The sequence below is a fragment of the Haliaeetus leucocephalus genome, unplaced genomic scaffold, assembly GCF_000737465.1.
Source record: "Haliaeetus leucocephalus isolate CR32 unplaced genomic scaffold, Haliaeetus_leucocephalus-4.0 Scaffold866, whole genome shotgun sequence".
NCBI classification, from domain to species: Eukaryota; Metazoa; Chordata; class Aves; order Accipitriformes; family Accipitridae; genus Haliaeetus; species Haliaeetus leucocephalus.
Window position 1 is genome coordinate 1,975,243 of NW_010973302.1, and position 14,264 is coordinate 1,989,506.

The window sequence follows — 14,264 nt, forward strand, 5'->3', positions numbered from 1 at the left end:
TCCCGCTCCGCTCCGCTCCCCTCACCTCCACAGCCGCCACAGCCGCCGGTTGCCCTCACCCACCCGCGCGCCGCGGGGGCGCTGCCCAACGGCCCCCACCCGGCGCATGCGCGCACCCGCCGCTACCGCCCGCCTCCAGCCTTCCACGTCGCCAACGCGCCCCCGCCACGCATGCGCAAAGGCCGGGGAGGGTTAAAAGGCGGGAAGACGCCGCGGAGCATGCCGGGAAGTGTAGTCCGGTGAGGGGAGGTCAACGGGCTTGTCGTCATCCTCCGGGTGAGGGTTTTCTACGGCAAGAGGCTTCTCTCGATAAGCCGCCGGGTGGTCGGGGACACGGGCTGACTGCCAGGGGCTCCTCTCCTCTGCGGCCCGCCTTTTCAGTCAGTGGGATGTGAGGTAACTCGAGAAAGGGGGACTGGAGGGAGGGAGGGAGGATTTACCGGGCACAGGCCCTGCCGTCGCTTTGCTTTAAATCATTGCTTGTGCCTCTGGTAACCTCCATCCATGAGGAGTTTTTTGTGCCAACAGTAGCTGGTTCTGTAAGTACCCAATGGTTCCTTCAAAAGGGAAACCCTTCCCAAGCATCTGACACTGTCACGCACAACATCCTTGTCTCTCAGTTGGAAAGACATGGATTTGACAGATGGACCACTCAGTGGATAAGGAATTGGCTGGATGGTCACACCCAAAGAGCTGCGGTCAACGGCTCGATGTCCGAGTTGAGACGGGTGACAAGTGGCATTCCTCAGGGGTCGGTATTGGGACTGACGCTGTTTAACATCTTTGTTGGCAACACAGACAGTGGGATTGAGCGCACCCTCAGCAAGTTTGCCAACGACACCAAGCTGTGTGGTGTGGTCAACATGCTGGAGGGAAGGGATGCTGTCCAGAGGGACCTTGACAGGCCCTCGTGAAGTTGGGCAAGGTCAAGTGCAAGGTCCTGCACATGGGTTGGAGCAATCCCAAGCACAAATACAGGCTGGGTGGCAAATGGATTGAGAGCAGCCCAGCAGAGAAGGACTTGGGGTGTTGGTTGACAAGAAGCTCAACATGACCAGGCGATGTGTGTTTGCAGCACACAAAGCCAACCATATCCTGGGCTGCATCACAAGAAGTGTAACCAGCAGGTCGAGGGAGGGGATTCTCCACCTCTGCTCTGCTGTGGTGAGACCCCACCTGCAGTACTGTGTCCAGCTCTGGGGTCCCCAACATCAGAAGGACACGGACCTGTTGGAGCGGGTCTGGAGGACGGCCACGAAGGTGATCAGAGGGCTGGAGCACCTCTCCTATGAGGACAGGCTGAGAGAGTTGGGGTTGTTCAGCCTGGAGAAGAGAAGGCTCCGGGGAGACCTTACAGCAGCCTCCCAGTACCTAAAGGGGGCTACAGGAAAGATGGAGAGAGACCGTATACAAGGGCATGTAGTGATCGGACAAGGGGTAACGGTTTTAAACGGAAAGAGGGTACATTTAGATTAGATACTAGGAAGAAGTTCTTTATCTGTGTGGGTGGTGAGGCACTGGCACAGGTTGCCCAGAGAAACTATGAATGCCTCATCCCTGGCAGTGTTCAAGGGCAGGTTGGATGGGGCTTGGAGCAACCTGGTCTGGTGGAAGATGTCCCTGCCCCTGGCAGGGGGGGTGGAACTAGATGATCTTTAGGGTCCCTTCCAACCCAAACCATTCTGTGATTCTATGATTCTATGAATATAACTAGTCCTGAGCATAATCCTGTTATCATGGTGCATGACACTAAATATGCAGCCTGGCTTTTACGCATACCTGTAACCAGGCTGCGCAAGCAAATAGCACATATGCAAACAGCACAAGTGCAAAGGTGGGGTGTAACCACTTCGTATACCTTGCCACGTAAAAGCAAACATCTTGGCATAGGGTTTGGCTTCATGTTCATACAGTGTTTGATCAGACCGCTATGGCAAGAAAAATGGTGCATGGTCAACAGTTAGTGGCTATAAAAGAGGTAGGATTGCATGCACAAAAAAGGAGTTTAAAAACAATCCTCACGCTCAGGTATTGCTATATCTATCTACGTATAAATACATCTATTCAGAACATTTCAAATAATTCATGTTTCAAATACAACAATGAGAGAAAGATAAGCACTACGATCTAAAAACTCTTCTAAAGGAAGAGAATTACTGTAGCAAACATGGTCTTCTAGACCATTTCAGTTGAGCTACTGCAGTCAGGTTCACTGAGAAGCAAAAATAATGACAGTCTGTGAAACCCAGGATATGATTTAGTTCAGCAAGCATGTGCTAACAATCAGAAAACTGCACAAGGAAGGTAATCCCTTCTTTCATGTCTTAGGCAGTTTAATGAAACAGAATTAGTTCTCATTGAAGGCAGATTTAGTTAATCTAAGTGTAAATTAAATTTTTCTTCCTTTACCTGCAGCCTCTGAAAGACTCTTCTTTCATCAGTAATGCTCTGCATTGTACAGAAGTCAAGAAGGAATTGAACCTTAGCAACATGCCCAACAGTTCCAAGAATGCTGGAGCACGATTGCTACATTTGGGTAATAACAGCATATTGTATTACTGTCATTGGATCAGCTTTGTGGGTAGAATTTAACTGTGTTCTACAAACACATCTGAATAAAGATAATTTTGCACAGAATTCATTGTCAGTTTAGACATCCTTAGAGGCTGATCATGTTTCATTTAACCTGCCAGAACTTACTTTGCCTGCAGAATCAGGCCCATCAAAATAACTGGCAACATAAAACCTTCTGAACATTTATTTAAGAACTTTTTGCACATACTTGCAGTATTTTAAAGGTGTATTTCAATGAAGTTTATTTTAAGTCCTTGGCATCCAGCTACCTGTGCAAACCAACACATGGAAGGTACCATGTCACGTTCAGACCTTCCCATAAAGAAAAAATACTTTAAATTAGTTGATTTGAATATTTTTTCAAATATTTTCAAATACTGGTTGATTTCTTGATTCTTCCTCAGTGGTATTTAAATAAATGCAGAGAGCTTTAATGCTGAAGATCTTAGATTTGCAGAAGTACTTTGGTCCCTAAAGATGCCTACTCTGCAGTTTTCTAAAAGTCTTCAGTGTAAACGAAGCTGCTACTTGGTCTAGTAAATTCTGAGAGATGTCCACCTGCCATCATTAGGTGCCTAAGCCCTTTTGTAAATCTTGCTTTCAGTGAGTAACAAACATACGGAAATCTTCTCAGTTAAACTAAATTTACTTGATATATACTGTTCTCTTATGTGAGGATTTCCTTAATTTCTGTCTACTTATTTTTCTTAAACAAGGCTTTGTGCGCTTCTTTGCATCCCAGCAGATCTCCTGCACCCCTGCCCAGGCTCAGGCAGTTCCTTTGCTTTCACCTGTTTTTTTGACTTACTTATTGCTTAACTATTCACTACACAATAGGAATACTGACCTATTCTTGAAAAATTTCACAACACAAATCTGCTAGGACTTCCAAGTGCCTCATTCAGGAAAGCTTTGTGATGAAGCTTACTCACATTAGTGTTTAACTGCAGCTAATAAAAGTACTGAAACACCATTCCAGAAAGCACAAGCAGTGTAATTTTACTTGCATTGTCTGCCTATTTTGCTTTTCTGCGGTCTTTTCAGTAGGCCTGGTGTTTCAATATGGTGTTGACACACAGCTAGAAGCCCAGTTCAGCCTGCAGTCTGATGTACTATAGTTTATTTTCCATGTTGCTCTCTGATGCACTTCCTTGTATAATAATATCCCAAGTAACTCAAAATAGTTAATTATGTACACTTTATAAATTGTCTGCATTCATTTACATTTATGAATTAAAGGAGCCCAAGTACAGCTCTTGCTCTACTTTTTGTCGTGTTCACAGCTGTTAGAGGTGAACGTATTGCTCCAAAACTTTGGCCTGCTGATCAGGTTCCCAGGATTTTAAAACAGCAGCTAAGGTTACCTGCTCTGGGACAGGAAGCATGGCAGAAGGGACAATCTTTTCAGCAATTCTTACAGTGTAAGAACACATACTCATGTTCAGCTGCACACCTGCAACAATCTTCACTTCTATAGCCATTTGAAAGACACTGTGCATGACCTCAGTTCTGGAGTGACTTTCTCAGGCAGTTTACTCCTCTCTCATTGCAAGGTGATTTCAGACCCTTAGAAGTTCCCAGCTTTCAGATTTAGAGCATGAACTTCCGACAGTAGTGGTAGCAGAGGTGGCGGTCGATTGGTTTAGAAAACCCAACCCACCACAGCCAAGATTACATCCACCTTTCACCACCTGAAGTTCTGATGGACGGGCTATGATCTGTTGCAACATTATAGGTGAAATATCCAAAGATACGAAGGACAAAAATGATCAGAAACTAGTGTGGCCTCTTTCCCTTGCTTCCGTTATCCAATCCCTGTCTTTTCTACTACATGATCCACACAACAATATCTGTGAGAAGTTATAGGAATGCACAGTTAGTATTGTTATCTTTTATTGTATGAAGTATACCACGTGCGCATGCTCAGAATAATAAAACCAGGTTTTAGTATCACAAAGGGTAGGTACTTCACCGGTCTAGGAGAAAGCTGTATCTGCGATACACTGATCAGGTGGGGGATTATCTTCCAAGGATGATGCGAAAGCTGATTAAACAGCAATACTAAATTCACTTCCCAATAGACTAGCTCATTAAGGGAGAGCCAACAGTATAAGGCAATGTCTTACAAGGAGTTTTCTGTGATTCAACTCACTACAGAAGTAACAGTTGCAGCAACAAGGACCCAATATCCAGCTGTGAACATTGCAGATCAATTCACACATGACCTGACAAAACCGGGTAGTGGTAGGAAACCATACGCCTCACCAGAGGCATTTGGCGGGCATCAAGCAAGTCTTCAGAATAATTAATTACCTGTTAGGAGAAAACACAGTCACAAGAACAAGGCTGGACATCAGTGACGGTTCAAGGACTGCGTATATTAAAAGGTACGCCTTTTTAGGCATACCTTAGGTAGGACTTTTGGGAAAATGACAAATCCTAAATAGCAGTCCAAAGTGGCTGAAATGGTTTTGGTTTGAATCTTTTAAAGACCGCTCTGGTTTGGCAGAGAGGACAAAGCAGGAGTTTCCACTTTTATTCCTTAGTAAGCTCAGGGACATCTACAACACTTCACAGTTGCATTACAATGGTGAGATGGAAGTCAGTACCAAGAATGCATCTTCCCAGGAGGAGGCAAAGCCGGACTTGTCGAGTTCACTTTCTTTATGGTGAAGTCAGTAGTTTTACGACCTCCTTCTGCCTGGGGCGTGTCTACAGGTTTGCAAAGATTTTGTTACCACTTTGGATATTTACAGCTCAGAAGCCTAAGAACAGTTGTATGAAGCAACTGATTTTTAAATAAAATCCTGGTTTATTATAACTGAAATTCCTAACAAGCATGTTAAAGAGATTTTAGTTGGATTTTTTTTTTTTAAAGACAGAACGGCACCATTTTAAACCACTGCAACCGAATATAAAGCAACAATTCTCTTGCATCATGCCCCTGCTGCTCCTCTCCAGGAAAGAAAGGCACAATGTTTCAAGGTAAATAATTAATGGAAGTACCAAATCAAGACTTTCTGCTTTTAGTAAGCTAAGTAAATTTTGCATATAGCATAACTCCTTTAGCTCTTCCACAGATTTGACATGAAAAACCTAAACTCTTCATAATTTAACCATGCTGCTTATGTTGCCACGATGCAATTCACAGTTCTTTAGCAAGGTCAAGAACAGCTATAGTTTTTAAGGTGAAAGCCTGAAGTATTGCACTAGCAGTTAGTGAAACTAAGATGCTAAGATACAGTTACCTTCCAAAGCTACATTTATTCATAAGTTATTTAACCTAAACGCTAATCACACCAAACAGATTATGGATGAAAAGTAGCTCCAGTGAGGAAAATAAAGAACTTCAGTTTTCAAACATCTTAAATTAAGAAATGTGCTAGCTGCCGTGTTAGTGGCAAAAGAGACCCTCTCCTGTAAGTGGTAAGGGGTTTTATTCAGCTAAAATGTGCAAAGAAAAAAAGTCTCAAAATGAGAGAAATATCACCAGTTCATATTGGACACAAGGGAATAAAATCCTTATGAATGAATTCCTTTAATCCGTTTTCTTGTCAGAAACTTCTGTGGATCTCTTTGCGGCAATTCCATTTGCAATGCCATTGCTTTCAAACTGCAAATAAAAGACAGAATCATTAATGGGATGTCAAAAAAGGACTTCACACCCAGAACAGTAACAGCTGGTGATGAAAGTGGCTTTTAGAAGCAAGGTCAGTGAAGATCTACAAAGACATATGCAGCGAGAACCAAAGTAGTGGTGTCTCTTCAGATTTACACATAATTATTGCTTGGGCGGGGAGGGGGGAATGAGGGCAGACACAACATATACAAATCTTTGCATTTTGTTAGAGATAAATAATAAATGCACAATTTCCACACACTAAGCATTTTCCCCCATTGAGTGGCAGAGCTGGCTGAAGAGTGGGGGTTTTTTAATTCCGTTTCATCTATCTGGTGTGATGTACCAATTATTTGACTTCTTCCTTCTCTGAAAGGATAGCGAGTCGTTAAAAAAAAATAAATTAACTAAGCTGTTTCAGAAAGCAGGTGCAACTCCTATCCTTCCAAGACCTACCAGAAGCCACTATTTCTAGCTGGCTCGGTACCAGTAACACCCTTTCATAAGAAAATAGCCACAAAAATGTCTGTAAAAATGCCCAGCTATTTACTCATTTGTGGTGCCCACCCTGGACTCTCGCTGGGTGCTTTACCTGGAGTTTCCCTGCTTAGCTAAATGCATTAATCTTACTTTATAAATTCCAGATTCATCCTCCTGATCTCTTTTTGTGGCTGAAGGTGCCCGTGGATTTCCCGCGCTGCCTCCTTGACCTTGTTTTGTGGCTGTTGTTTCTTGCACGGCTTTCTTGGGCCATACACGCTTAATGAAAGGTGCGATAACAGGATAAATATACGGTTCAAGGAATTTCTTGTAGACCCAGAGGAGAACTGGAATGACAATACAAGGAATGCACACCATGGCTTCCTCTTGTTGTGTGACAAAGCTGGTGAGGTAAAAAAAAACCACCAAAATCAAACAACTTAGGATGACAGTGTTTGTACACCATGAGCTAAGAGAACAGTCTTAAATAACGAATAAAGATTGTAGTTGATATTCAAACATAAAATATTCTTTAATTATAGATTAACTGTTAAAGATTCAAAAATGCTGTGTGTTCCAACGTTATAAAGTCCTCAACAAGGGAAACATTCTTGACATTTTAACAAAAAAGGAGTAGAGTTTGCTATTAATTCATCAGTCCTACAGCTGGAACTTAGAAAAACAAATTCAGAAAATAAAAGTTTTTGCTTAAACCACACAAAAACAGCTTAAGCAGTGAGCTGCAGATATTAGCCCAGTCCCTACCGTATTACAACAGAGGGTCCAAAAGGTTTGGTTTTCTCATTCCCTTTCTATTCAAGGTGAAATTAAGTGGCAGGACTCCAGTCCATCTAATGATGGCTTGCTACCACTGAAGGGCAGGTCAGTGACATGGGAAGAGAATCCCAGTCAGGATTTGAGAAGAGGAGAATATGGGTTACTTCCTTCCTCCTGCGCAGGAGGAATCACTTGATCCCACACCAATCCCATACAATTGGCCAAACTATTAGAAAATTAATCCTTCCCTCTCTCTCAAAACCAGGAAGAACTCTTCAAAAACAGCAGCCTGAAGTCTGCGATGAAAGCCGCAGAAAGACAAAGTGCAGGGGCAGAAAAGTACAACTGGGAGAGGAAGCAGTTAAGTAGGATTAGAGCTGTCCCTTTCAGTGCTGATAAGCAATATCATTAGATACGCTCTGCTGCACAGCCCAGCTTCGCCCTTCACATTCCTCCTTTCTAGGCTGCTGACATCTGAATTCTTACATTAAGAAGGAAAACAAAAGCTTCCCAGGGTGGAGAATGAAGAGGCAGATGTGCACACTTCATCTGGGATCAGAGTTTCACTTCTTTTTTTTAAGCTGTCCTAAGGATTTTTAGCCCCAGGCTCTGTGGAACAACAGAACATCAATTCCCAGTTGACTACTTCCAACTGTATTTTGGCTACTTCAAATCGAGTTTTACAGGATCTGAAGTCAGAGAAGAATCTTAAACGGAGACAACACAAATGAGATAACCCATTAAAACTGTTCAGAAAGACAATCTGGGTACTCTCTCCGCCAGAACTTCCTAGGTACTAAATTTCCAGCCAGATGATGTGGATTTATCCGTTAGCTAAAGAACCTGGCTGGAGGCAACATCCTAGGCTGCCTTCCTGAGGCAATGGCAAGCGTCTCTGCAGCCACTTCACGTCAAGATTCCAGATGAAAAATAAGTCATACCTCTGCCAGACGCAAAAGCAAGCCACGGGAAACACAACACTGGCCTTGACGTATGGAAATACCGTTCGCGAGCTTCTTCTGTGCTTTGGTGATGCTCTGTTGGCTGGTTAGCAGGCAATTAATTTTTAGGGGGAAAAAAAAAAGAGAAGAGTAAAAGGGCAAATGGTCAAATTTTAATAGCAAGCTTATTTCTTTGTGATGCAAGCTTTTGTTTCTCTCTGTAAGCCACCATACATTAGAGTCAGCAGAGAGAACATGCATGACATTGCAAGTTTAAGTATGTTTGGTCTTTGTTTCCCGTGTTCGTTAGTCAACTATTATGGAAACAGAAAAAAGAAAAAAAAACCGCTACACGGACAAAAGGGCTTAATTATTTTTTTTCCCCCATAAAGGATGACCTAGTCTAGAAGGGCTAATTTATCTGCCACGTCCCAGTTCTGCTTCTCCGTAGGACGACGTTCCGGCTCGAATATTCCCCAGCAGCCGGGCCAAGCTTCTCGGTTCACGGGGAAGGACGAGCTACCGCAGCCGGCGGCGTTTCCCCCTCCCGTCCGTACTCCGGTAACCTCGGGAGCCCGAACATCCCTCCCCAGCGGTAAAGCCTCGCTCAAACACGCGTCGAAACCAAAAAAAGCTCCGCGTCTCGCCACGGGTTTCGGGATTCGCCCCCTCCGCAGAGGAGGCCGGCACCGGCGGACGCCTCCTCCCGGGATGGAGGACGAAGAGCCCCTCGGGGGAGCAGCCCCGGGGTCCCGCCGGAGGGGACGGAGCCCGTCCGTCCGCCCGTCCGTCCGTCCCGCACTCACCTCAGTCGGCGGCGACCCAGCGCCCTCACCGGCCGCCGCACCGGAAACGGCACCCGCGCTTCCGGCTGACGCGCACGCCGCCCTCGCCGCCAATAGGAGAAGGCGCTCCGCGCCTCACGTGACCCACGCCCCTCCCACCCCCGCTGCGGTATGGCCGCTACAGGGGCCGGGGGCGGAAGGTATCTGGCCCGGCGGGATAGGGAAAGGTAAACACCTCCAGCTCGGGTCAAATTATTTTCTTTTACGTAGGAATAACACCCGTAAGCCACCTACCACCACCCCCCCGTGGTGTCCCCAGGCAGCGCCCCACCGGGTCAGCAAAGCAAGACGCACAAAAAGTCTTAATTTTTAAATTTTATTTATGTACATGCTTTGTGTCAGCTTTACTCCCGAGCCATCAGTTTCTGCTTCTTCAGCTTCTTTTGGGATACCTGAAAAACAGAAGCGAGATAAGAGCGATAGTCCGCACCTTCCTGACACGTCTCACAGCTCGCTTTACAGTCACCCTCCCCAAGGAGAGATTTCCTCACCGCCTTCCAAAACCATCCACTCATTGTACTTCCACGAATCCAAGCGTCCATACAAGCACTACATCTCTTAAATGTGACCGTAGCCCCACTGCACCTTTGCGGGCACAGAGAACACCGTGACCACTCTGGGGGCGGGAAGAACAAACCACCGAGAAGCACGTTCCCCAAGCTCTCAAGGTTGTGTTTACAGTAACTATTGAGGTTGCTCAGAAATAACTTCAGGTTTTTTTTTCATGGGTATTCCAAAGGTGTCCTAAGATAAGTCATCACAGCAACCCCTCCCTCTGTCCGAAAACCGCAGAGCATCAACGCTCCGATCTCTCGACCGACATCGAAGAGGACCCAGGACATGACGCTCGGTACCTTTTTCTTTTGAGCGACTTCTTCCTCTGGCTTGGGAACGATCTGCTCCTTCTCGGTGAGGATCATCTCGATGTGGCAGGGGGAGCTCATGTAGGGGTTGATCCTACCGTGCGCTCTGTAGGTGCGCCTCCGCATTTTGGGAGCCTTGTTGACCTGGATGTGCTCGATGACCAGAGAATCCACATCGAGACCCTGGAAGGTAAAGACTTGTGACTCGTTTTTCTCTTCAAATCCATAATCTCCGCAGCAAAAACGTCAATAACCAACCCCCACACATCACTGCTATTTTCCTGTGTTTTGGAGATTTTAAGAGACCTAAGCAGTCGATAACCACACACAAACTACCCATCTGTGAAAAACTATTACTCGCGTTTTAACCTGGAAAACGCAGGTAGCCTAATTCAGACAAGCAGTACACCAAAAGCCTCTATACAATTCAGTTTCATCTAAAGCAGCAGCCCTCATCCAGCCACCGAGTTCCGGAGCGCTGACACGCAGCCCGACACCAACACTTTGCGTTTCGCGACATCTACGCAGCCCACCTTGAGCTCGGCGTTGCTCTCCGCGTTTTTGAGCATGTGCAGCAAGAACTCAGCGCTTTTCTTGGGCCAGCGTCCCTGCGTCCAACCCCACTGCTTGGCCTGGAAGAAGAAGAGAGTTCCCTTTTAGTCCTGGTGCAACACAACTTGCCCTTCGCGTGCCACTAACTCGCCATTACAGCCCCTTTTCTTAAGGCTGCATACCAAAATAATTAAATTTGATCCATGACTTGACACTCCAAGCAGATGCATCCCTTGCTGTACTGGAATTAAGAGTAACTCTTGCATTTCAACACATTATTATCATCATCAACAACAGACCATTCTCCACGTCGTCTCAACGTGGCCTTTTCTCTTGTCTTTACCTAAGCGTCCTTCCCACCCTTCCACCTGGGACCTCACCTGGGCACATCTACCGACTCCCCCGTTGTAGCGACGGAAGGGAACGCATTGCTTCTTCAGGGTGACGTCCTTCAGGTACTTGGTGGCCTTGCGGATGTGCATGCCCTTGATGGCCTGGGCGGTCTCTCGAGTGTTCTAGCAACACAGAGCACAGCAAAGTTCCTCTTAACACGTCTTTCCAAGGCACAACACGAGCAAAAGCACTCCTCTGCCTTTCCCGGATCCTATCCCTTTTGCTACAAACCCAGTTTAAAAGAAACCCCCACACAAAAAAAATAAAACTAAAGAATGAAGGATAATTAGCAACACTTTGGGGGGGGGGGGGGTTTGCTACCTACTTTTCTAACCCTTGGTATGACTTCCATTGCTGAATTTGCAGCTCTGACACATCTTTATTGTTTTTCACCTAATGCCTAGATGTTCCCAACCAGCAAAATTAAAATGTGAGTATTTATACTTTTCATAGCTCCTCTTTGGCCACTAATCCAAAAAAGCAGGAGCCTGAAGGATAAGCTCCTCCTAAAATGTCAAATACGGCACCTCAGAGGAAGTGATGAGAAAACAAGTTACACACAACACAATTATCTCTGTAAGGGAATTATGAAGGAGAGAGAAAAAAAAGGCTCAGAAAGAAAAATCAAGGATAAAGTACCAGTGCTTAAGAGAGCATACTAAATGCAGAGGTCAGTGAGTAACTATAATCCCACCTCATCACAATAAAAGAGCAAACCAAAATAAGTGAAATCTCTTTTCACCCGTGCTCTGTAACACCAAGCAGAAAAGCAGCTGCTCAGCTTTGGTTTTGCTGTTAACTCGAATGGGTCCTGAACTCACTGCCGCACCTAAACCCTTCCCAGAGGAACCCACGTCCTCATGTTAAACACCGCAAGCCTCCCCTGCCATACTTCCTTGATCAGGAGCATGGGCAGATGAACACGATATTCTTCCCAAACAATCAAGAAGGCAGAGTAAGACAAATAAAAGAAATCTCTCATCTAACGCTAGCCCAATTCCGCCTCCTAAATTCACTGCAACTATTTTCCTATTATGTTTTATTACCTACGTTAGACAGCCAGCTCTTTAGCACACACCATCTTGGTTTTGCTCCTGTGGATAAAAACCATTACATGCAGCTAAAACAAGCACAGGCCATAAACCTACGCTACCACCCTGAAGTAACTATACAATAATACAAGAGAGCAAGGGACACTTCCTTCAAAATAATAACCCCAATGAATTTGCGTTTCCTACTATGCACACACTGCGTACCTTGAAATGCACTCGCAGGTTGGACCCCCGTGACTTGCATGCTGCCGAGAAAAAAGACGGAACTCATGAAATGAAAACCTCAATGGCTTCAGCGAAGTCCTATGCGAACGCTCACGAAAAAGCAACTCACATTTCGTGGGGTTCTCCGGATCCAGAGAGTAGCGCACCATTTTGGGAGCTCAACTGCAAAAGAAGCAATGGGAAAAAAAAACCAAAACGTATTAAGCTTCCAACAGAGACATGCAGGACCTGGCTTGCTCACCTCCGCTAACCGAAGGAGCTGCTCAGAAATTACGCTTTCTTTTCACAGTTAAATCCAAAGGTGTCCTAAGATTGTCATCACCGCAGCCACGGCCTCTCCCTAGGGCCTGCTCCCCCCCCCCCGCGCCCCGCCATCCCCTGCCCGTCCTCCCCCCGCGCCAGCCCCGCAAAATACCGAGGGCGACCGGCGAGGCGGACCGAGCCCTCGCCCCCTCATCGCCTCCCCGAGGCGCCCTGGGCAGGATGGGACCGGATTGGGACGGCTCCCTGACCGCCATGGCTCCCTCACCTCAGGGCGGCGGCGGGGGAAGAGGAAGAGCAAAGCATGCCGGGAGCCGGGAGAGCCGCCGGCTTCTCGCGAGAGGTCGGGCGGGATTTCGGCCAGGGAGCGTCGCGGAAGTGCCGCGCCGGCCGCGGGGCGAAGGGTGGCCGGAGGGAGCGTCGACAAATGCGCGGCGGCTGGTGGAGGACGATTGGGGGGGGTGTCGGTCGGGGTGGTACGGCCCCGCGTGTGAGCCCGGGACGTGAAAATTAAACGTGTGCACCACGCACAGGTCCTCGTGTCTGCGTGCGGGAGCAGACGCGCAGCCGTGCGGGGCTGCCCGCAGCCCCAGGGCGAAGGCCGCAAAATGGCGGCTGGGCCGCGCCGCCCTGAGGGACCAGCCGTTGGCTGTGGAGGGAAGAGACCTGTTTTAGTCAGGATAAGGCTGACATGGGAGCCAAGGCGCAGTTTTATTAGCCCTCGGCTCAGGGCCGGTGTTGTTCACAAGGCAGAAGTGGGTTTAGACCAAGGCGCAAGCCCAAGGGCTGCAGCTAGATGGCAGTTCAGGCTGAGAATTGAGAGGGGAGTGTGGCTGAACAGGTACCCAGGGGATGAGACCGAAGAGATTCCTGTTTATAAATTGCAACTGGTATTTACTGCACCATTATTAAAAAAAAAAAAAAAAAAGGCTCACTTGTTAAAATAAAAGATTTTTTTTTTTTTTCGTTTTTGGCTGCGTTTGCAACTAGAACTGTTTGGCAAATTGGAGAAAGCAGGGGTTCAATAAAAACTGACACATTTCCTGAAAGCGGTACCCAGCTCCAGCAAAAGGCTCATAGAAAACAGTTTGACAGAATGGAAAAAAAAAAAAAATACATCTTCCCGAGCGGCCAGCAGTCCGGTGTCCTGGCAGCTCCACAGCAGCAGAGAGTCTGGGTTCAACTCTGCGTTTACTAATAGGCAGAGTGGAGCAAGAGGTTACTGTCCGTGTAAATGCTCTGACCAGGAGGCTGTTTTTGGATCTCTTCTTTAGAGCTAAAAAACCCCAAAGCTTTGAAGCTAGGATTTCACCCAGATGGGAAGAGGAAAATATTTGAACTGTCACAAATAGTTACATGGCTGGAAACTGTAGAGCACTAATTGTGACTGCAGCTCTCCATTCAGCTGCCTTAAAATGTGCCTTTTACTTCGCTGTCAAGGAGAAGCTTGCTGCAAAGTCTCCGAGTAACTTCTGCAAACCAAGCTCAAAGTGAGGAAGCCTGGTGGGATGTGGGCAAATATTATTTCTTCTTTTTATATATGAAGCACCCATGAAAAAAAGAATTAGGAGCCCAGACTCACAAGAACACACATTAGCTTTCAGTCGTGGGTGCTTACTTTGAGATACTCAAGATGCGTTTTCACCAATTAGCACTTCCATCATTGTCCATGGGATAAGAAG

At 46.4% G+C, this 14,264-nt stretch overlaps 3 protein-coding genes and 1 long non-coding RNA gene across 7 annotated transcripts in view; 1 reads left to right on the top strand and 3 right to left on the bottom strand.

Annotated features, from left to right (window-relative positions):
- Positions 1 to 102, bottom strand: part of DYM (dymeclin) — a 219,045-nt gene extending 218,943 nt beyond the window's left edge. For both annotated transcript variants that reach the window (XM_010583004.1, XM_010583008.1), the window contains exon 1: positions 26 to 102. The gene's annotated coding sequence lies outside the window, so the exon portion shown is untranslated. The remainder of the gene's footprint in view (positions 1 to 25) is intronic.
- A 141-nt stretch (positions 103 to 243) lies between these two features.
- Positions 244 to 5,734, top strand: LOC104841383. Its single transcript, XR_775351.1, has 3 exons — positions 244 to 396; positions 2,416 to 2,536; positions 5,453 to 5,734. It is a non-coding gene; the product is annotated as an uncharacterized LOC104841383 (long non-coding RNA).
- An 84-nt stretch (positions 5,735 to 5,818) lies between these two features.
- LOC104841382 (chromosome unknown open reading frame, human C18orf32) lies at positions 5,819 to 9,260 on the bottom strand. Of its 2 annotated transcripts, XM_010583012.1 has the most exons (4): positions 9,198 to 9,232; positions 8,392 to 8,494; positions 6,824 to 7,076; positions 5,819 to 6,187 (listed from the first exon to the last, which is right to left on the bottom strand). In XM_010583012.1, exons 3-4 carry the CDS (start codon positions 7,049 to 7,051, stop codon positions 6,113 to 6,115), a joined length of 303 nt encoding a protein of 100 aa, XP_010581314.1. In that variant the 5' UTR covers positions 7,052 to 7,076; positions 8,392 to 8,494; positions 9,198 to 9,232; the 3' UTR covers positions 5,819 to 6,112. The 2 variants fall into 2 exon arrangements, with proteins under 2 accessions (XP_010581314.1, XP_010581313.1); XM_010583011.1 differs by lacking the exon at positions 8,392 to 8,494 and having other exon boundaries at positions 9,198 to 9,260.
- A 280-nt stretch (positions 9,261 to 9,540) lies between these two features.
- RPL17 (ribosomal protein L17) lies at positions 9,541 to 12,897 on the bottom strand. 2 transcript variants are annotated; one of them, XM_010583009.1, is made up of 7 exons: positions 12,851 to 12,897; positions 12,431 to 12,483; positions 12,301 to 12,341; positions 11,032 to 11,166; positions 10,633 to 10,731; positions 10,091 to 10,282; positions 9,541 to 9,628 (listed from the first exon to the last, which is right to left on the bottom strand). In XM_010583009.1, the coding sequence occupies exons 2-7, from the start codon at positions 12,468 to 12,470 to the stop codon at positions 9,581 to 9,583; spliced, it is 555 nt and encodes a 184-aa protein (XP_010581311.1). In that variant the 5' UTR covers positions 12,471 to 12,483; positions 12,851 to 12,897; the 3' UTR covers positions 9,541 to 9,580. The 2 variants fall into 2 exon arrangements, with proteins under 2 accessions (XP_010581311.1, XP_010581312.1); XM_010583010.1 differs by lacking the exon at positions 12,851 to 12,897 and adding an exon at positions 12,737 to 12,844.
- Positions 12,898 to 14,264: the final 1,367 nt, after the last annotated feature.